This window comes from Microcaecilia unicolor, chromosome 8, assembly GCF_901765095.1.
Source record: "Microcaecilia unicolor chromosome 8, aMicUni1.1, whole genome shotgun sequence".
Lineage (NCBI taxonomy): Eukaryota > Metazoa > Chordata > Amphibia > Gymnophiona > Siphonopidae > Microcaecilia > Microcaecilia unicolor.
In genome coordinates this window covers 216,192,290-216,215,336 of record NC_044038.1, presented here as the reverse complement: position 1 = coordinate 216,215,336, position 23,047 = coordinate 216,192,290, and the positions used below count along the sequence as shown (strand labels likewise).

Here is a 23,047-nt window from a genome sequence, read left to right as displayed (position 1 = left end):
CGGGAGGGGGGGGAGAGGAGGCGGAGGGAGCAAGAGGCAGGCGGCAGCGGTGGTGGAGGAGGAGGAGGGGGAAGCGGCGAAGGGGGGTGGGGGGAGGAAACACGGAGAAGGAGAAGGCCAGCCAACCAACCCGTACGCCGAAGCGCCCCGCCGCCCTCATGGACATGGAGAAGGAGTTCCGCGAGATCGACCGGGCGAACAACTGGTCGCTGCTGTACCAGGTGAGAAGCTGCCGTTGTGACCCGAGCCGCCGCTCGCGTGCCACTTCGGGCCTCCTTTCCCGACTCCTCCAGCGTGTAGCCTTTTGGGAAAGACGGAGACGATGAGAGCAGGCCCAGATCAGCCCATCGGGGCTTCTCTGGTGACAGGCTGGCCAATGAATGAGAAGCTTTTGTTCTTGCTGCCCTGGCTGTCATCTAGGTGGATGGTGAATTTATTTTTTAAAGATGCTTGTGCACAGGCTACCGGTTTTAGAGTCGCTTTGTTGGCATGACAATCTTTACTGCGTTAGGGTCTGATTTACTGCAAAGTTCTTGTGTACAGGATTCTTACAGAACTGCTTACACGTGTTGTAAATAATCATTTATCAAAATGACTGTTTTCTCGAATATGCGTATATACTTATCATCATAAACCAGTTTAGTTCAAATCCTCCTCCATGTTATTTGCTTATGCTTTCGTTTTGTTTTTGTTTATGTTTGTACATAAAATGTTTTCTGCATTGGTTCATTCGTTCTTGAGCACTGTTTTTTCTTTCTTTCCTGATGTAATTCTTGTATCGTTAACCCCTCGTCTTCCTATGGAGTGCATTTTCCTGAATTGTTCTTAAGGTGGTTTTCTTTTTAATCTGAAAGTCATTGCACTAAAGAATTGTATTATCACTTAATAGGTTAGCTGATCACGTTAAGCCTTGCGTTTAGCTGAATTAGAGCAACTGGTGATGCAGTTTTGTTTTGGCATATCTGTCTCACTTCTTCAAATGCTGTTTTCTATAGTTATAGAATTTTCAGTGTCATCCCCAAGACCTTATGAAAGAACATATTACCTGGCTTATTTTGTTGACCACCACCCAGTTAACATAACAGAAAATTTTATACTGCACAGCACTCTCTCCGCCTCCACCTGGCTACTCTCTCATGCCATCCGGCTGGTAAAACTCTGAGAACACTGATTTGGTAGACTCTCTAAAATTATACATGAACTAAAAAAGAAATGTTTGCTTCAGCTATTCTTTGTTGTTTTGAAATTTACAGGCAAGCTTTCTTAGGACAGGGCAATTTCTTAAGCAAGTTTCCTGTTTGTTTGAAAGTCATTTTTTTTCTGAATTCAGATTTTAGGTGACTTGGAGCATAAGTATTTTTTTGTTTTGAAACTAGAAAACAAAACCTATCATGAGATCTGTTGTTGAGTGTCCATAAAAAAATTTATTTTGATGATCTAAGAAGTTTATTGTACTTAAGTAATCAACACACCCAACTAATCAGAAGCACTCTCAATTTAAACAATCCATTAGATTTATTTTTTTGTAATTGCTTGAGCTTCTGTAAAGTTTATTTACTCCGAAACAACCATGAAAGTGATACTAAGGAGCCCTTTTACCAAGCTGCGGTAAGCACTAACATGTGCTTACCACAGTGACATACCATGGGGTGTGCTGAGGCATTGTGCAGCACTTTTGACATATGCGTGTGCTACTGACACACTAAATAAAATTTATATTTTTCACTGTGGGGCCATGTCTAGAGGGGGGAGAATGGGCATGTCTACACTGAGTAGTTAGCACAACTACATTACCACATGCTGATTAGTGTAGAATTAACATATAAGCCCTTACTGCCCATAAAATAGGTGGCAGTAAGGACTCGCATGCTAATTTTTGTTAATGGCAACATATGGCCATTTTCCAGCCATGGCAGAAAATGGCCTTAGCGCATGGGAAATATGCGTAAGGGCGTTCTAAGGCACTTTTTTCCACAGCTTAGTAAAAGGACCCCTAAAATTTGTATTTATAAAAAATATTATCTTTGAAAGTAAAGGAAGTGTGGCAATGTAATATGATTAGATATAGAGACTGAAGTATATAGGGTGGCGTTTTTCAATCCTTTCTCAGACTTTTTAGTTAAAACAGGGCATCTTTGTTGAAGTGTGTTATAGTGAGTATTGAGATTTAAAGCCCATGAGGGGCATAATCGAAAGGGATGCCCAAGTTTTGCTGAGGGCATCCTTGCAAAACGTCCCGATAGAGGGGTGGGGAAACCCGTTATCGAAACAAGATGGATGCTCATCTTTCATTTCAATAATATGGTTGGGGATGCCCAAATTTGGGAATTTAGATCGTCCTTAGAGATGCTCATCCCTAGACTTGGTCATTTCTGATTTTCGGCGATAATGGAAACCAAGGACGTCCATCTCAGAAACAACCAAATGCAAGCCCTTTTCTCGTGGTAGGAGCCAGCATTCGTAGTGCACTGGCCAGGGCACCCTAGGGGGCACTGCAGTAGACTTCATAAAAAGCTCCCAGGTACATAGCTCCCTTACCTTGTGTGCTGAGCCCCCCAAAATGCACTACCCACAAGCCCTTATGGGTGAAGGGGGCACCTAGATGTGGGTACAGTGGGTTTCTGGTGGGTTTTGGAGGGCTAACGTTTACCACCACAAACGTAACAGGTGGGGGGGTGGGCCTGGGTCTGCCTGCCGGGTGCACTGCACCCACTAAAACTGCCCCAGGGACCTACATACTGCTGTGATGGACCTGAGTATGACATTTGAGGCTGGCACAAAATATTTTTAAAGATACTTTTTGAGGGTGAGAGGGGGTTTAGTGACCACTGGGGGAGTAAGGGGAGGCCATCCCTGATTCTCGCCAGTGGTCATCTTGTCAGTTCGGGCACCTTTTTGAGGCTTGGTTGTAAGAAAAACAGGACCAGGTAAAGTCGTCCAAATGCTCGTCAGGGACGCCCTTTTTTTCCCATTATGAGTCGAGGACGCCCAAGTCTCGCCTTCGCTACGCCTCTGACATGCCCCTGGGAACTTTCGTTGTCCCCACGACGGAAAGCAGTTTGGGACGCCCAAAATCAGCTTTCGATTATACCAATTTGGACGACCCTGTGAGAAGGATGCCCATCTTCCGATTTGTGTGGGAAGATGGGCATCCTTCTCTTTTGAAAATAAGCCTGCATGTGTTCTGCATAATTGGTTGAGTGAAATATAACGTTTTGACATCCCTTCCTTTTGGGCCCGTTTTACTAAGGTGTGCTAATGATTAGTGTGCACTAAATACTAAGGTGCCCATAGGAATATAATGGGCATCTTAGCGTTTAGCGCTCACATTTTTAGTGCGCTAAATCCGCTAGCATGCCTTAGTAAAAGACACCCTATGTGATTTTTGTCCGAGGGTACAATTCTATTTATTTCTTCCCATGGGGATTTTGTGAAAGTAGGTTTTATGTGTTATGTAGTATAATTTTATATAGATATTTGTGCATTTATAAGTGCAGAATAAATATTATTTCAAGAGACATCTGGAAATCATAAGGAAGATTGTTTTGTTTTCATTTTAGACTAGATGACAGATTAATTTGAAAACACCATTCAACATAAAAGCTCTTATGTGTTAGAGAATGGCTTGGGCCATTTCCTGTTGTAGCATGTTTTTAAGATGTGCTTTATCTGAATCATGTAAGAGAACTTGTTAGCAAAATGTATTTTTTGTGTGCATTCTTTGATTTAAATCGAACATATGTTATACCCCTCTGGTGGGCCATATCCCTGTTTTAGAACCCGTTACCATAATGTGTTGCAATAACTGCATCCCAGTTTTACATCCAAAACAGAGAAAAGTATCCCCTCTACTAACACATTTTCTTCCCTCATGTCATGTTTTCAAAAACAGGAACTAGGTTAGTGAGCCCTTGGGACACTGTCGAGGAGCAGCAGTGGCAGGCAAAACCACCCCACACCAGGAACAAGACAGAACTCAGATAGGAACAGCAAGACTTCACCTGCACTAGCCGCCCTTCCCCAGGAGTTGAGCCCCTGGCTGCAGGCGGCCGACAGGACTTGCAGGACAGGGTAGGAACTGGAAGCTGCAAGCAGCCACTAAAACAGGGAACAAACACAAGACAGAACTGAAAGCTGCCAAGCAGCCACTGAACAAGAAACACAGACAAACAGAAACTAAACACAAAAGATAGACAAGGAACAAGTCTAGGAAACAAACAATAACCCTAAGCTAAACAACACACAGACTAACTAGAATAAAAACCAAGCTGGGCAGAAGTGCAACAAGCACCAACAAACCAGGGCCTTAGGCGATGCAAAGCAGAGAATTTCCAAATGGCTAATAAGCCCAGCAGCAGCTGAGATTCAGCTGCAGCAATCACCAGGAAGCTACGGGTGCTGTGCAGGCTCAAACAAGACAAGCAAGGACTGGGCTGAAGTCTGGAATGGGAAACAGCACACAGACAATCCAATGCAGCCACCAGGCCTGGCCACCAGGGGGCGAGATGACTGAAAGCCTGAAACCAGGCCACGACCGTGACACCTCATGAATTACAGTCTGTATTTTAGACTTTTTTAAGAATTGGTAGTGTTGCTAGCATATAAAACTCTTTTGCTGCTGGCCATAAGTGCTGCCTGAGTTATATGGATTGATACCTCAGTTCCTTTTTCCACCCTCTCCCTCCCCACAGCAATTACACAGTGTGTATCACCTCCATAGTTTTTCTGTATCCAAAGAAATAGGTGACTCATATTCCTGGTCTTTTGTAGCACATTTTTTTGGGTTCTGCCAAACAGTAATTCCATCTTTTTCATTTTGAAACTACCACATCAATATAGCACAGTAGAGAATTGGGAATCCATTGGTTTCTGGGATGCATCCTTAATCAGGAATAAATGAATAACTGAGGCCCAGTGCTCAATATTGCCATTCTTGCAATGCAATATTTGATTTAGACAGGTTGTAGCCAGTCTAGCGCGTGCATTATTGAGCATCTAATGCACAAAGTAGTTCTGTATCACTTTTACCGTTACCCGTAGCAGCTACCGATAATCCTATGCAAATGTATTACAAGCTTATAAGTATTAAAATGAGCATTCCGTGCGATACACAAATGTTTCCATGCACTGCACAGTAAGGCGCACCTACCTTTTAATGTGCAAAATTCTCCTGTAGGTCTGGGGATGTCGTTGCATGAGGGTGACTTCTCGGTGGAGCAGTGTGCACCCCTCACTGTAGAGCCGCAATATCGGTGGGCAGGACAGCAGTCTCTTCATCATTGCCAGGGCACGAGTGTTGAATGCCGTTCAGCTAGACAGTCAACATATTAGACCTGATTGACTTTTCAATCTAGATGCTTGGAAAAGTGCTAATTTTTAAAGAGAAGGGGCTCCAAGTCACTTATGCTAGTAAAGCCTTTGCTGACATGTCATTTTTTTGTAATGAGGAACCAGCGCCCAGGCCACTCTCTTTTCTGAAACAGTGTGCACCACTGTATTGAAACCTTTTTCTGTGAGTAAGGTTTCAGTTTCACTTGGGGTCCAAGAAGTCCCATGATCCCGGTATATCTCGAGCTATACCAAATCCTCCCCTAACCCTGTCCTACCTGCTTGACAGCTCTGGAGCTCCCATAGATGTAAAATAACTTGTACACGCAAGTGGGCAAATCTAATTCTTCTGCTGCAGACAACCGGTTTTACCTTGTACATGGGCATAGCTGCCATGATGGGTAAGAGAAAAAGGAATGAGCGTGTGGGCATGACCGCCGCCGACATTGTTCTGCGCATGTGGTAATCACTTTCCCTACCGAGCCACTTGTAGAATTTCCGTGCATCTCATTTGCATGCAATTTTCCTTTGAGCATCGGTCGCTGTTTCAAAATTGGTAAGTTCAACTGCGGCTATAAATGCAGGTGGTATTTAATGATGACCATTTGAGCATCTGCCTTTGATTTTGGTAGTTTAGCATGCTATAATACTTGGATGTAAGACAGGATCATAGGGAGAAAAGGTAGGGTGTTGGATTATATATGCTAGGAATCACAAATCTGTCCGCAGTACTCCCCACCCCTCTGCCATTCAAGTTTTCAGGATATACATGAGATAAGTTTGTATGGGAGAAAAAAAGTATATGCTAATTTATGTCTTGCATATTAATTGTGGAAATCCTGAAAGTCTGAATGGTTGCAGAGTCCAGAGCGAAAAGCATTGAGATAATGAGTTTCTGTGTGTTCAGCTACCCAGGAAGGTAGTGGATTAGAGGAAGAAAACAAATTAGCTTGGGTAAGGATCAATATCTTACAGGTACAACAGCTGGCGTGTATCTTTAGCAGTGTAGACCAGGATAATTGAGCAGAATGGATGGTCCAGTTGGTCGTTTTATTATGTTAGCTATTCTACTAAGTTATGATGGGGGGAAGGGTCAGGAAGAAGGGGCTAGCTCTCATGGTGCAACAGCTTTTCAGTACAACGGGAGTTTCTGATCAGAGTTCCTGAACACTGGTCCCCAAGCTACAACCTGTGGAGAAATTTGACTTTCTCCTTGCCACCCTTCTATTCTATTCATAGCTTATATTCAGTTGTCTCTCCAAATGGATTCACTGTGGATCACAAGATAAGAAGCATCATAGTCAGATGGAATTATAACTTGACACACCATATTTATCTTCAAAAATAATGTTTCCAACTGCTTTCTGAATTGTAAATAAGGTTTGACAGATTTAATCTGATGTTGTATACTATTCCAGATTTTCCCTTCCAAATTTTGAAATTAAGAAAATAACTCTTAACCTTAATTTCCTTTAACTTGGAAACATTAGAGACTTAGAATTAATAAACCAAGATGTACATCATGTAGATACAAAGTTAAGTAATTTGAAAGTCAGGCTATATTCTCTTCCGCCAATTCTTTGAAAATCATACATTCTGTTTAAAATTTAATACAGGGATATACCGGTAGCCAATAACCCTTCCCCCTCCCCCCACACAGCAAGGTTGTGGTGGGGTTCCTGGGTTCCACAATTGAAGGCAATGGTAGTATGGCATAGCAACAAACTCAGAAGACTTCAGTGGGACACCCCCACAAAGGCTCCTTTGATGATCTGAAATGTCCTGTGTGGTCCTGTTCTAGAGGATGATAAAAATATGATTTTCAGTAATGGGGATGGTAAGTATTGCTCAGTGTTATGGTCACATTTACCTGATCCAGTAGCAGAACCTAGCTTTATTGAAAAATATTTTAAATAATTTAAGCTAAACATATTTTGGTGTCTATAAATGTTACTTCTCGTGTTGATTCAACATTTATTTTCCTTCTGGTGGAATATCTCAACTTGATTAGAATTCTCAAGCACTTATTTTCTGTGTAGCATAGCAAATCTAGGTATATCCATGAACCATATACTTAAGGAGTGAAAATCTGTTTAGCAAACATGTGTAAGAATTCTGAGCATAAGATGTCCAAAGCTTCACTTTCATTATTTTATAATTGATACTTTCTTTTTATACCATAAAGTCCACTTATACTTCACAGTTCACACAATATGAAACGCTTTAACATTGTTTTACAGCACAGTGCTCATGACTTGAACTGAGCAAATTTATTATATTAAAGAAGATATCATGGTACTTTAATAACTAGATAATTCTTAATTTTGTAATGTATCAATAGTTAATTTGCAATTTTGCATTAACTTTCCAATTTGCAAGTTTGGTGATGAAAATAATACTTAGCTTTATACCATTTCTCTGTTCCTCTTTTGCTGCGTAAGAATATGCCATTTTTCTTATGAAATTGCCAATCTCTGTACCCCTCAGTTTAGGTCGTATATTGTGAATTCCTTCAAAAAGGCGGTAAATAAATCCTAATAAATATTAAATGGATCAATTTTATTTTGCTCTTTTGAATCTGCTGTGGCATGTGGCTACACTATTTGTTTGGAAACATACGATAAGGTGAGCTGAGATCATCACAACACAATAAGCAATTGTTTCTAGCAAGTAGGGAAAGCATGTGTATAATGCTTTCCAACCTCTGGGTGTGTATATGGATGCATGCACACGTTCATGCACTTCTGCCTTTGATTAGCAGAAACGAGGGAACAGAGTGGCTTTATTTTTGAGGAGTGAGGGTGCTGTGTTTCTATTCTTCTCCTGTAGAATTGCATTGGGCCAGTTTTTGGGGAAACATTTCTCTAGAACCCCCAGTCAGATCTGGCCCACGTTTTTTTAATCCAGTGTCTTTTCACTCATGCCAAATGTGATCTGGTTCCATTACATTTTCAGAGGGCTATTTTGCTGAAAAACAGACATTCTTTAACTCCTTTATGTGTAGTTCTTTCCAGCTTCGATTGGATTGGCAAGAATAACAAAAGGCTATGAAAGATATTTACAGAATGGGCTATAATTTTTAATGACTTGATTATGAAATGATTTACATTTGGTTTAATTGGAAAAAAAATAGTTGGTACAAGCATTTGGATGCCAGAAGAGCTGCAGCGCTTTTATCTAGGCTCTGCCTTTTGAAACAGTTTGACTATTCTGCCCTACTTGGTTAGAGGACTTTTGATGTCACAGGCAAGACTAGGTACTGAATTGCTTCCTCTGATGGATATAATGTATCTGTGGGTGATAGGTCTCTGAGCCAGGGCTGTGGGTCATTACACCAAGCTTTCAAGTCTGACCCCTCTATTTTTCTACTGTCCTACTCTGATCTTACTATGTATAGTAAATCTAAGAGAAATTTGATTACACACAGAATAGTTCTTTATGTACAAAATTAGGACTAAAAGACCACAGAAAAATATTTAAAGTTTGAACAAAGAACCTGAAAAAAAATGCTGTCAAATGAAAATATGCAATACACTGTAGGTTTTTATTTTGAAGCTAGAGTCTAAATGCTTTGAAAATCAGCCCCATATATGTGTTGGAATGGTGACAATGAAGCACTTGCAGCCATTGCTCTACATTAATCGGATGAGCATTTTAATTAATTTCTGGTTTGGCAGAAAAGCAAATTTTGAATTGAAAGAGCAAGTTCCATTTAGTGCTTCAGAGGTAGTAGTTGCTGGTTAAATTTAACCAGTAAAGTTTTATAGGTGAAGATCTTGACTCCAGATCAAAAATGTACCCCTGTCTATGCAAACTTATATTAAGGTTTGTTTCCGGCAGTTAAGGGTGATTTATATTCTTCATCCCTATCTATCTCAGTTATGTTTGGCTAATGCTGTTCATTGTGTGGATATGAGCCATTTGGACTACTACAGTGTTTTGTTTTTTTTGGCAACAGTTTCAAAATAACTTTCATTGTGAAGTACAATAAGAAATACCGAAAAAAAATCCTTACTACATCAGTCCACAACTATGAAGAAGACCCAAACGTTCTCACCAAACCAAAGATAAAAGGAAATATTCTGGAACTAGATATAAATACCGACTTAACCCTCCACATTCTGAACAGGGCTTGGAGTGACCCATGCCAACAGTCTTTAATATCTGGGGGGGGGGGGGGGGAACAAAAACACACACAACTTTGATAAAAAGTTATGAGTCTGAGAAATAGTTGGTGAAATTGCAATATATACATAATACTGTGGTATTCATTCTTCTGGGTTTCTCCAGAATTAGAAAAGCTTCATTGGTTGCCAATAGAAACAAAATAAATAAATAAAAATAACTGATGTTTTGAGACTGCTACTGCCTAACGCAGGCAGTTTTGCTGAAACATGAACCGTGTCAGGTCTTATCAATAAAGCACTGGTGTGATGTCCCAACTCATTGAAGGCTACTTGTGCTCTTTTCTGCCACCTGATAATTTTAAATTAATCAACCCACGTTCAGACCAACTGTACGCGATTCATAGTATGCAAATGTAGTTACTAGGTACTCATTTTGGACAACAGTATTTGTAAATTTCAGTTGTCTACCTATGCACACAGTATCAAAAAAATAAAAGCCACTAGTGAGATCTGGTTTCAGGATATCCTCTATAATTTATTTATTTGGATTTTGCTCACACCTTTTTCAGTAGTAGCTCAAGGTGAATTACATTCAGGTACACTGGATATTTCTGTGTCCCAGGAGGGCTCACAATCTGTTTGTATCTGAGGCAATGGAGCGTTATGTGACTTGCCCAAGATCACAAGGAGCAGCAGTGGAACTAGAACCAGCCACCTCTGGATTTCAAGACCGGTACTCTAACCACTAGGCCACTCCTCCACAATTATTCACAAGCTATGTTTAACCTGGTTCTTGGACCAGATATATAATCTGTACATCTTTAATTATTTGGGACCATCAAATACCAGAGCTAAGCTAGACCAAACCAAAAGTGTTTAGTGATGGTAACAATCTATATAGGATTTGCCTAACTCTCTTAATAGTTTGTGGTAGTAAAGTTCTTTTTACTTATGTTACATCTATCACAAGAGAAAGATATAAGCCTTCTGTCTTTTTATTTTTAACTTTTCTTCTTAGACTTATACGGTCTGCGCCAGAGCTGGTGGTTGGGAGGCGGGGTTGGTGGTTGGGAGGCGGGGATGGGGCTGGCCAGACTTATACGGTCTGTGCACTGAAGAGGACAGTACAAATAAAAAAAAGTAGCACATATGAATTTATCTTCTTGGGCAGACTGGATGGACCGTGAAGGTCTTTTTCTGCCGTCATCTACTATGTTACTATGATATAGTAGATGATGGCAGATAAAGACCTGTACAGTTCATCCGTTTGCTCAACAAGATGAACTCATAGCATATGGGGGGGGGGGGGGGGGGGGAGAGGTTGCTTTTAAGGGTTCTTTTGATTGCTACTGATGCATTTTATTGTACCCCTTTTAAAGTTGCCATTTGCTCTGATTAAGCTTGTGCTCGGACGATGCAGAATATAGATTTACTTCTGGGGGAATTTTGCGCAGTGCAGCATTCACAGTAGCCATCAGCAGCAAGAGGAAAAAGCCCACTGTGCATCTTCCTCCTCTACCATCCTAGGCTCAACTTCTTATTTGATCCACTTGGACTACTTTACAGCTGCAAGGCTCAAATGAGCAGTTGGGCCTCTGACAGCAGAGGATGCAGCCTGATGTGCACTGTGGGCCGCATCCTCTTGTCGCATATTGGGACAGGGAGGAAAGACTGACCAGGCTTGGAAGGAGAGAATGCTGAAAGATTGCCACAAGGAGGTTGCTTAAGGGTGTACCATGGGGGTGGGGTGCATAACAAGCCATGGTATAGGTACGTTAGCGTTTTTAACATGCATTAACCATGTACGCGCCTATAATATCCCTATAGGCGCCTACACAGCACACAAGCTAATTGTAGACAGGTTAAAAATGCTAACGCGCCTTAAACAGGGCCCTTAGTGTTATGGGCTTTTAAGGTGAGTGTAAGATCAGAGCAAGCTTTGGGATGTATGGTGGAGGAGGGAATAAGAGAAGAGCAAACTTTATAGTGAGCCATGAAAATGGGGCACAGCAAGCATGATGGTGTGTCTTGGGGTGGGGTAGAAAGATGGTGATGTGAGGTATGTGCTTGGGGTGGGATAGAAAGATGGTGATAGGGTATGTGCCTGGGGAGGAAGAAGGAGAGAAATAGGGGGTTTGTGCATATAGTAAGACGCCGATTATCTGGACTAACCTTGGCAGAGAGCAGTCCGGATAATGGAAAATCCGGATGATTGGACATTTCTTTTTGAAAAGAGCACACATTTTGATCATTACAGGTTTGACCGTGAGAAGAAATACCAAGCTATGTGTGACGTTATAAACCTTTTTACTGCATATCAGGCATAATGTGATAACTATGATCAGAGAGTTTATGATTAAAAAAAAAAGCCAGCAATCCTGATAATTGGAATTTGGATAATCGGTGTAATATTGTACTCCAACTCGGCCTTCTCTTTCCTTGCTTGTATGTTCCAGGGAAGAGACAGATGGAGAGCTGTGGAAGGGGGAAACCTTGAGAACAGAGAGAATTAAACATCTTGCTGCTGGTTGGTTATGGAGAAGGGGAACAAGGAAGGCCCGGGAGGGTGGAGCATGAGGATTGAAAAGGTGGGGATGTTGGGCCTTTTGTTAGGGAATTCTGCACAAAAAATTATAAATTATGCAAAATTTAAAAAAAGTGTTCAGAATCTTCAACATTTTAAAAATATTTTTGGGCATAATTCCCCCAGGAGTATAAATTGTAACATAACTATTAATGCATATGCATGTTAATAAACAGTTAAGCAAGTGAGGAAAGCATGCGGAGCGTGGTTCATAGAATTCTTTCTTTTATCCCTCCTCTTGTTTATGTGTAGGTCTTTGACTTTAGCATCTCCATCCCTGACCTCTCCTTTGTTTCACTGTATCCAGGCTTCTATACTGCAGAAGCTGGCCTAGTTTTTCTCTTGAACTACTAGTCCTATGTGTTCCATTTTCCAACTTTTTTTTTCACCAATGTCTTCCCCCCCCCCCCCCCCTCCCCACATTCTTTGACCCCTTTATATATAATTCTTTCTAGCTTCTGTGGGGTTGTAAAGAATAATAAATATTAGCACTGAAAACACAGCAATTTCTGAGTATTCACCCAAACACAATAATAAAATAAAATTAAAATGTTATCTTCAACAATCTTAACCAAGCGCTCAATGGAGAGAAATGTTAAATAAGAAAAAAAGGGAGGCGTGCAGGCAACAAAGCAAAAATAATGAAGCAACGCATTGCTGAACAGATTGCTAAACCCTCCCCACCCTTGGCAAGCATATACAGGTATTCCCTTGTAAACAAACTTTTGTATAGAAAATCCCTAAGCCGTTGGGCTAAAAAAATAGATATACGTAACACCACTTAATTTAATCAAACGTTTAACTGGGCATTGCAGGCAAAACTCCTAAAGCCAAAAACTTTGAGCACATCTTCTGAACAAGGCAACACCTGCTCTGATTCTGCCTTCACAGGTTAGGAAATTATCACAGTTTTTGATCTATGAACAGCAAGTTTCTTGCCCAAAAAAAGAAGTCTCATAATTTTTAGGTTCAAAGACAATCAAAAGGGTAGCCCTGGATAAATCCTAAAATTCAGAACTTTCCAGAATGGCTGTAATGTCCAATTGTCCGCTGACACCTGAGATGGATGTTTCGATTCCCATACTCTCTCTTTTTATTTTTTCCCATTCTACTTAATATGAAGATGATAAACCTTATGAAAGAGGGAACGTTTTCCATTGGAGCTTTCAATATCTTGGTCAGATATTTTATTAAACATATGTCCTGAGGGTAATTGCAGGATATCTGGGGAAATTCAAAGCACTTGGGTCTACTATCCAAAATGTTAAATTCACAGGACACACAAGTTTCTTGAGTAAAAGTTACTTTAATTGAGTTCAGAGGCTGTCTCAATTTCTACAGTCTCTCCTGCCTCCTCCTGATCCTCTTTTTAGCTTCTTTCAACGTACTTAAAACTATCCTTCAAGTTCTGTAAGAAGGTCTCTGAGGCACTCAGTTTCTTGTTCACTGTTGATTCAGAAATGTCTGTTGACTGCAAAATTGAATCAAGAGTGACAACCACTGCTTGAACCAGTACTGAAGCAGATTTGCAACCGTCTGGGGAATGTTGGTGCGTAACTGCTGCAGGTCCAGGTCGCCACACTGCTTCTCCACTGGCTGCTTCTGATTTACCTCCTTCTATGGCTGTTCAAGTTACCAGTGAAGTTCTAGTCTGTACCACCACTTTCCATTCAGCACTCAGAGGGTACGTCCTGTCTATCCTTGCAGGAATGGTATTTGATATATCAACAGAGATTGAGCCAGAGCCAGGCACAGGCAGGGTGATGCAGACCTCAGGACTGAGTAATTTCTTCTTCAGGCCAGAAAGAATTTAACTCTTCTAATCTGACAACAAGGGGTAATGCTTTGGGCAGCATCATTTACAGGGCAACATCATTTACATGGCTTCAAAACATATGGGGAAAAGTAGACTGCATGGAGAAAGAAGTAACTAAGGGGAAATGCTGTTTCCTTTGCGTCAGCCCCACTGCTCTGCACCGATGGGTGTTCTGTTCCTACCAGTAGGTAGAGGTAGAGAAAATTGAATTCTACCATTGACATCACCAATATAAGCTTCAGGGCTCTCTGGAACAAGCCAGTATTTTTCTCTACCTTCAGCAGGTGGCAGGTCGTACTGGTTTGGTGCTCCTGTCCCTTGGCCTAGCTCCCCAGTCTGCTAGCTGCTGCCACATAATGACGTCGAGCCCAACGGCTACGCCCAGGTTCCATGATCAGGGACTGTATTTTCCCCCAGGTTCCCCGTTCAGCTCCCAGGCTCAAAAAAATAAATACATTTCAGGCCTGCTAGCTTCATTCCCACAGTAAGTAAAGCTATTTTTTACATAGGTAAAACTGCTACTGTTGCTTTAATTTTTTTTTTTAATTCTTTATTTATAAATTTTCACATTTACATCTCATGACATAAACCGGGAAATATCAGAAATACAACTTAACAAGCAAAGCGAAATTACTTATTACCAAATTTGGTTCCAAGTAAAGAATATCAACTGTTGCTTTAAAAAGTAGAAAAATGTATTTATTTATTTATTTATTTATTTTTTGTTACATTTGTACCCCGCGCTTTCCCACTCATGGCAGGCTCAATGCGGCGGGCAATGGAGGGTTAAGTGACTTGCCCAGAGTCACAAGGAGCTGCCTGTGCCGGGAATCGAACTCAGTTCCCCAGGACCAAAGTCCACCACCCTAACCACTAGGCCACTCCTCCACTTCAGAGTGTACAGGATGTTTTCCCTGTGTACATCACCCTGAGAGAGCCAGGGAACAGTGAAGATAGCGGAGCCCCAGGCTGAGGCATGCCCGAGTGAGGAGGCAAGCATTCAAGTGGTTGGGCATGTTGGCCAGCAGGTGCTGCGGGCTTTGCAAGAGCTGGAAGCTGTCAGCTCTGTTTGTCCCCAGTGTGACGGGCTGTTTCTGACTTCAGAAACGACCTGGGGTGAGGTCGGGGGACTGCAGTTGCAAATGCCTCGTCTCCTTCTTTGGAAGCATTGGGACCCATGGTCCCGATATCTGTGGCAGGATTGGCGGCCATTTTCCTTCAGCCTGTATCTTCTCCTGCATCTCAGCAGCAAGAGGTGGGGAGATCTTCCTTCTCTACCCCCTTGTGGGCTGACTGAGGGGGTAGGGATTTCTGATGGGCCCCTGGGGCTTTTTGGCAACAGGACTTGGCTCAGATGCTCAAGTAGGCCCTGCAGTCAGATAATGAGTCCCCTCCTAATGGTTGGGCCCAGCAGGGGCCAATTTTGGGGTTCTAAAAGGTGCAGAGTTGATTTGAGGGTGCAGAAAAAAAGAATGGGACTTGATATACCGCCTTTCTGTGGTAACAGTCAAAGTGGTTTACATACTATATATAGGTACTTATTTTGTACCTGGGGCAATGGAGGGTTAAGTGACTTGTTGGAGGCCCTCAGAGGAGGCAGGGGAGGTCTTGGGGGTTCTCCCAGTTCCAGGCAGATTCTGAGTCCGAGGATCCTCCGCCTCAGGAAGCTGAGGAAACGTGGTCCCATGTGATCAGTCTCTTTCAGAGCGAGGAGTTGTCTCATTGACGAGATGACTGGGATCCTAGCCATGCTCAAGCCTCCAACTGCAGACTCTCGGAGGGGGATCTGCTGCTGGAGGGTCTCGCAGGTAAAATATAATTTCTCCTTCCCCTTTCATTTAACCATAATATGGAGCAAAAAATAAAATAACCAGGCATAGAGGCATATTTTCAAAGCACTTTGGGAGGCTAAGTTCCATAGGTTTCTATGGAACTTTGGGAGGCTAAGTGCTTTGAAAATGAGCCTGATAGAGAACCATTTAAAGTTTGTAATTATAGCAGTGCCATCTTGAACCCAAATCTCCAAAAGATATACGCAGTCCTTGAGTAGATTCTGTGACTCCTCCACTTTTTCAATCAACCTTTTGACTTGCTGCAGGAGTAAGTAAACTCCTAATCTTAGAGCCTTTATAAATGTCTGTGATTAAGTAAGTATTTGTAAAATGAAAAATCCAAAAGGATGAACGGGAAATGTGTTCATTTGCATAAGAAAGTCCCTTTTACATTAGTTCCTACAGGAAACAAACTGTACTCGGTGTTGTATCTGCAAAATCTGCCTTAAGATTGTGCACAACTTTTACTCTGGAAGTTTACTTCAGAGACTGGCTTTAATATCATAACATATGGTCATAACTTCTGACCCTCTTCTTTTGAGCATAGAAAGAAGGAATTTCTTTAAAGTAATCTGACAGTTACAAAACGAGTATGTTCTGGATTTTTCTAAATGATTAGAAGCCCATACCAAGAATAAATTTGATATCTAGTTACTCATTTGAGATCAGCTTCCATACTTGCCTGCATAAATGCACTTTGTTTAAAATATGCATTCTTTAAAAGAAAAATACAACAACACAAGCATTGTTAAAATTCCCATCCTCCCTCCCCAGGAATGTGCCCTTTTAATGAGGTTAAAAATACATGTGCTGTGAAACTATGTACATATTTTGCTCAGGCTATGTGTGGCTAAAAATTGAAAGAAAAAGATGTTGACAATTCCCCCCCCCCCCCCCCCCCCCCATTGTTTGTATGCAGAAACTGCAAGATAAATAAATGCAGAACAGGTACTAATATTTAAATACAGGCTTATTTTCGAAAGAGAAGGGTGCCCATCTTCCGACACAAATCGGGAGATGGGCGTCATTCTCCCAGGGTCGCCCAAATCGGCATAATTGAAAGCCAATTTTGGGCATCCTCAACTGCTTTCCGTCGCGGGGACGACCAAAGTTCACGGGGGCGTGTCAAGCGTAGCGAAGATGGGACTGGGGTGTGCCTAACACATGGGCGTCCTCAACTGATAATGGGGGGGGGGGAAGGGCGTCCCTGATGAGCACTTGGGCGACTTGGTCCATTTTTTGTTACGACCAAGGCCCGAACTGACCAGATGACCACCGGATGGAATCGGGGATGACCTACCCTTACTCCCCCTCCATTAGCATGTGCTAAATGCTAAGAAGCTCATAAGAATACAATGGGCTTCTTAATATTTAGGGCATACTAATTGTGGGACAAAAAGCATATTGAAGCAGACAGTGAAAAGTAAAGTAGGGCTTTCTTGTTATCATTTAACATGAGGCCTGAGTCTGAGGTAGAAGATGGGGGTGAGGCAAGTGGTAATGTCACGATGGGTAATTTGGGTCTTTCAGTATTGCTGCAAAGATCTGAAGTAGGGTGTTAAGGATTTTATTCTTCATGTGTGTTTTACATACCAGGAGAGAGTAGGGGTTGACCAAATGACGAGCCGACCCAGACAAGTTGCTTGAAAATTCCTTTAATCAAAGCTCCAGGAGAAGGTCCCGACTCGGGCTGTATTTTGGCGGAAGGAACTGCCTTCCTCAGGGGGGGTCACAATAATCTCCCAATATAAATAAGTAAATAAATAGAGATATATAGATAGATACATATTAAAATCATGTGAATGAGTCGTGCATTAAACATTACTCTCAAGAGATTACAAACATGTATACTAATAGGAAGAAGTACATAGTAAACACTACGTATTAAAATAAGTGATCAGTGGACTGCAAAGATAGCAAAATAAAAGGGGGACAGTCTCAATTTTAAACCTCTTTTATGTATGCTTTGTTACTTACAATGTAAGCTTACCTCATATAAATATGTATGTGTTTTTTCAGGTTATAGTGCTATTCCTTCTAGCAGTATTGCACCAGACACATAGCTAGTCACTCTAGCTGATAAAAGTAGGCTTTATACATATGTTTATTCAGTGCACAAGGTGATAAAGCAATGTTTGCAAGTCCACAATGTTTCTTTGCACTTCCTCATCTCAGTTTATATTATGAGCCATTAAGGTTTTCCAAGATCTTTTTATGGAGCTTATTTTATATACATATACAGATTTTTAGTGTCTGTGCCACAATGAGACTGTCCACCGCTTATATTGATATCTTTGCAGTTCGCTGATCACTTTTAAACCTCTGATGTATGCATCCTTACTTATAATGTATGCTTACCTCATATAAATATTTTAATTTGCAGTGTTTACACTATACTACTACCTATGAGTATACATGTTTGTAATCTCTTGAGAATAATGTTTAATGCATGACTTTCACATGATTTTAATATGTATTTAATATGTTTCTGTATATGTATATATATATATATATCAGTGGTTCCTTCTGGCAAAATACAGACAGAATGTAAACATGCATGTACAGACTGTGCGGGCAGAGCAATAGCTTCCTGGTGAATTTGTAAACATAAATCAATTGTTTTAAATAAAACAATGTCTCTTCAGTTGCTTCTTCCCCTTCTCATCTCAACCCAACCCAACCCATTAAAACCAGGAATAGATTCTGTATTATTAAAGTCAGCTCTGTTCTGTATTATTCTTACTGCCATTTATTCTGGAGCCACATAGGGTTTTATTCCTTCGATTAAAGGGTGAGGCCCGTGCTGCATGTATGGAAACCTCTGCAGTCTGAGCTTACCAGGGCTTGGGAGGGAAGAGGTGCAGTTCTGGTTTTTGGAAGGCCAACTTTCCTCTGTTGCAGTCTGATAAGTTGGCAAGTTGCTTGTTCTGCTGCAAAGTATTGTCAGAGGCACATTTTCAGGGTCTGAGGCTGCTGGGATCATCAGCCCTCACAGGCCGGTGCTGATGTGGCACATTAGGAGAAGGTGCCAACATACCTGTTACAACCGCACAGCAGCACGAGGCCCCGCCCCAGTGAAGCCTTGAAGCATTCCTGCAACGTTCTGAAGCAGAGAAGCACTGACCAACCACACAGCAGCATGAGGCCCCACCCCACCCCGCCCCCCAGGAGAACGTTGGAGGTGCAATTTATTACTTTAGAAGCACTGGGTGGCTGGAGGGGGGCAGGGGAGAGAGGAGATTCGCTGGGTGGCTGTAGGGGGGGCAAGGGAAAAAGCAGAATCGCTGGGTGGCTGGAGGGGGGGCAGAGGAGACACACTCGCACCCAGCAGTCTCACTCTCTCTCTGTCACACACACACACTCGCACATTCACTCTCTCTCACACACATACAAGCTCATTTTCAAAGCACTTAGCCTCCCAAAGTTCCATAGAAACCTATGGAACTTAGCCTCCCAAAGTGCTTTGAAAATATGCCTCATAGTCAATCTCACACATACTCTCTCAAACATACACACTCCGAGGAAAACCTTGCTAGCGCCCATTTCATTTGTGTCAGAAACGGGCCTGTTTGAAATTTGGGGTTTTTCAGTTTGGTTCATTTTCATTGTAGGAAGCAAAGCTCAGTTGAGACATTACTTTGCTTTTATTTTAGATAACCCAAATCTTGCTGGGCTATCATTTTTTTTCCCACCCTTTTAAACATGGAGTGTCTTGTTTTCAAGCAGAAGTTCAGTTCTATTTATTCTTTTCATGGCCTCTGTTTATCTGTGACCCAGCAATGTCCTGTCAGAGGGCAGCGGGAAGTGAAAACATTAAAAAAAAGAAATTTAACAAGCTCATAACTAGTTTGGATATTGTTACTGTTTTGTGACAATAGTCGATTGTGTCTTACACTCATCCTACAAGAGTTTTTCATAATGAAAATGTGTATTTGCTTAGCATAGGAGTCTTTTGTCATTTGCTTTGTATAATTGCACACAAGCCAAAGGTAACCAGTCAATGGTTTGAATTTGTGGATTCCATATAGCACCTTGTTTTTCCGTTGTTAAATATGTTGTAGATCAGTGTTTCCCAAGTCCAGCCCTTGGCAGTCAGGTTTTCAGGATATCCACCATGAGTATGAATGAACTTGATTTACATATACTTCCTCCATTGTATGCAAATCTTTCATGCATATTCATGGTGGATATCCTGAAAGCCTGACTGGCAAGGAGTACTCCAGGACCGGACTTGGGAAACATTGTTGTAGATGTACTATATAAATTCATAGTGCTAGTTATATATGTCATTTAAAGATATTTTTTATAGCTTCCAAAGCTCAGAACAGTGGTATAAGTTCAGCTTAAGGGCCCCCAGAGCCTGGGGTCGAGGGCCTGTGTTCCACTTCAGAAGGTCTTTTAGCCTTTGCACTTAAGCCCCCATCTTCCATGTGCCTCCTTGCACTGCAGGGGCTTTCTGGGGTGAAATTTATGGCAGTGGAGGAGTGGCCTAGTGGTTAGGGTGGTGGACTTTGGTCCTGGGGAACTGAGGAACTGAGTTTGATTCCCACTTCAGGCACAGGCAGCTCCTTGTGACTCTGGGCAAGTCACTTAACCCTCCATTGCCCCATGTAAGCTGCATTGAGCCTGCCATGAGTGGGAAAGCGCGGGGTACAAATGTAAAAAGAAAAAATTGGTTTGGAACCTAATGAGATGTTTGATCTGCTGTTAGCATGGTCTGTCTTCTTGTACAGTTATCAGAAGCAGAAAGGAGTTGATAGGGCTGTTGGCTCAGGTTGCTTAAACTGGGCTTTAGGCCTTGAAAATCTTAAGCCATGGCTATGTACCACTAATACACTCTTTTTAGAAAAATACCTGAAAATAGTTCTCTTTTGCATTTATTTTCAGTATGTCAGAATTATTTTTGACTTGCTGGTTGCTATCTGATACCTGCTGGGTTCTATCAGAGTTGATTTCCCTGTGAGCTCTGCAGTGTATCTCGCTAGGGAGCAGAGAAGCTAGAACCTAGCTTAAAGAATTGTTGATAGTTACAGGTTTAAATTGTGCTTTAATCAACATACACCACTTAAGTACTTGGCCTAGGACCCCACCCCCCACCAAAAAAAAAAAAAAAAAAAAATCCAAACACAGATCTCATGCAAAGGTACCGGACTATCCATGAAATGGGCTGCCATTGCAAGTTAGTTCTGAACACCCCCCCCCCCCCCCCCCCCCAAAAAAAAAAAAAATAATAAAAATAAATAACCATTTCTTCAGGATTTGTGAGTTTTTAAAATAAATTTGTAGGAAGGTCATCTCCTGTTTAAACTTGAAAATTAAGTGTTTGAATTTGCTTAACATGTTAGGCTACATAGAGATTGCCATGTTTCTCTTGTTCACATAAAGTGCAATTGCATCCACCAAATGCTCTGAAATGAAAATGGTTCGGGGAAAGGGGCGTGAGCTGGGACTTCCTCTTTCACAGTCACCACAGGCCTTGGTTTTTCTAGAGAAATGAATGCAAATATAAAAGGAAATAAGCAGAAGCTGCGTATAAGTCTTGGACACAACACAGAACAATGCCAGAAAACATCCTATTGCTGCTGCCTTACTTCTTTAAATCCAGGAACGTTTAATGTGTCTGTAAAATGCTCAAATTGGAGCTTTCACAAAGCTATTTCCTTAAAATTACACTTTGCCTCAGCAGCATTCAAGCAGATACTTTTTAATTCTGTTAAATCTTTCTTTATCCATCTGAATAAGAGCAGAATTTGTTACTTTTAGGTTGCCTTTCAACTGTTTTTTTTTAAGTGCCTTGTAACTTTAAACATTCATTTTTTTTTAAATTTGATCTGTGTTGAGAGAGCAGCTCAAACAGTGTGTCTTTCCAAAATGAATGAAATGGCTGCAGATTTCTGCTTCTGAAGTAGTCTTTAATCATAAATGAGTTCTACTTAACTTCTGAGAGAAAACGCTTATCTATGGTATAAAAGTAGAATTCAGCTTTCTAAATGTTTTAAAAGGATGCTGTAGTATTCATTTTCAAAGCACATACTTTACTATGAGGTGTATTTTCTAAGATTCAGGGCCAGATGCATCAACCAAACATAAAAAAAATCTAAAACGTAAAAGTCCCTAACGAATTTGAAAAAACGAAGAATGCACAAAAAAAAAAAAACAAGTCACATGTTCGGTGCGGTATTGTAAAGTACAGTGCATTGAAGATTCGTTAAAACTGGTGTAATCCCCATCGGTAATCGGCCCCTAAAACATGCACAGAGCAGCCAAGCGTCAGACGGGGGTGGGCCCAGGTCAGGAAAGCAGAGACGTCCTGAAGACTGGCGGCGATCTGATGTTCTTCTTGCCCGTGCAGCGCCTTCACACAGAGGTGAAAGGCGCTGCGCGGGCCCGGTAAAGCATGGGGGGGCCCGGTGGAGGGGGGGAGCAGCGGTGATGACCTCAGGGGGCGGAGCACGGGGGCGGAGGATGATGGGAGGCGGAGCTGTGGGAGAAAGTATAGAGAAAGGAAGGGAGGGGGGTCGGGGCTGCTAAAATTTAGATTGTTGATGCAGGGGAAAGCGGGGAGCAGCAGGGACCTCGGGCGGGGGGGCAAGGCCGTCCATACAGGACGCTCCTGACGAGCGCCTTTGCCCCCTCCCGATCCTTTTTTGATTTTGTTTTCATTTTCTATTTAATGCAGAGGGAAGCGGGGAGCCACGTGTTTGTGTTGGTTATCTCACTTTTGTTTTTAAACATGCCAGCTTGGATTTTTATGCTGCAGGGGGAAGCGGGGAGATGACAGCTCAGGCCTTAACGACAGCTCTGACCTCACGTTAAATTTATCACGGTAAATGATTCGGTGCAATCGTCGGTATGGTTAGTGCATCCCGAATTGTCCACATTTCAATGGTATTTACTCGTTTGCATTCTGTTTTCGTTAGCTGCTAGCGTCGTCGGAAAATGGCCTTTAATGCATGCTACGGTTGAAAATTTCTTCGTTAAAGGGTCGTTAAGGTTTAGTGCATCTGGGCCTCAGTGGCTTATCCTTTTCAAGAGTAGCAACAGAGCACCTCTGATCCATTGCATACCCAGAACTTTAGCTTATTTTAATAGTTCTGTTCCTATGCACTCTTTTCATGAGCAACAGTCTACAAGTGCACCCTGTTTTTGGCTAGCATCTCAACTGCTCTGTTGTTAGCTAAGTTTCTGTGGACTGCCAAATAAACATTTCTAGGCATAGTGAGTATCTGGTATTCAGAATGTGTATTGACTTTTCCTCCAGGAAATTGTCCAAACTTTCTTTTTTTTTTTTTTTTTTTTTGAAATCCAGATATAGTAAGGACTAGATTCTATCAATGGTGCTGAAAATTTAAGCGTTTGG

At 41.7% G+C, this 23,047-nt stretch overlaps 1 protein-coding gene across 1 annotated transcript in view; it reads left to right on the top strand.

The window, feature by feature from the left end:
- The first annotated feature begins 95 nt into the window (after positions 1-95).
- Positions 96-23,047, top strand: part of PTPN1 (protein tyrosine phosphatase non-receptor type 1) — a 118,455-nt gene continuing 95,503 nt past the window's right edge. The window contains exon 1 of the mRNA XM_030213587.1: positions 96-221. Coding sequence (XP_030069447.1) covers positions 159-221 — 63 coding nt within the window. The 5' untranslated portion in view covers positions 96-158. The remainder of the gene's footprint in view (positions 222-23,047) is intronic.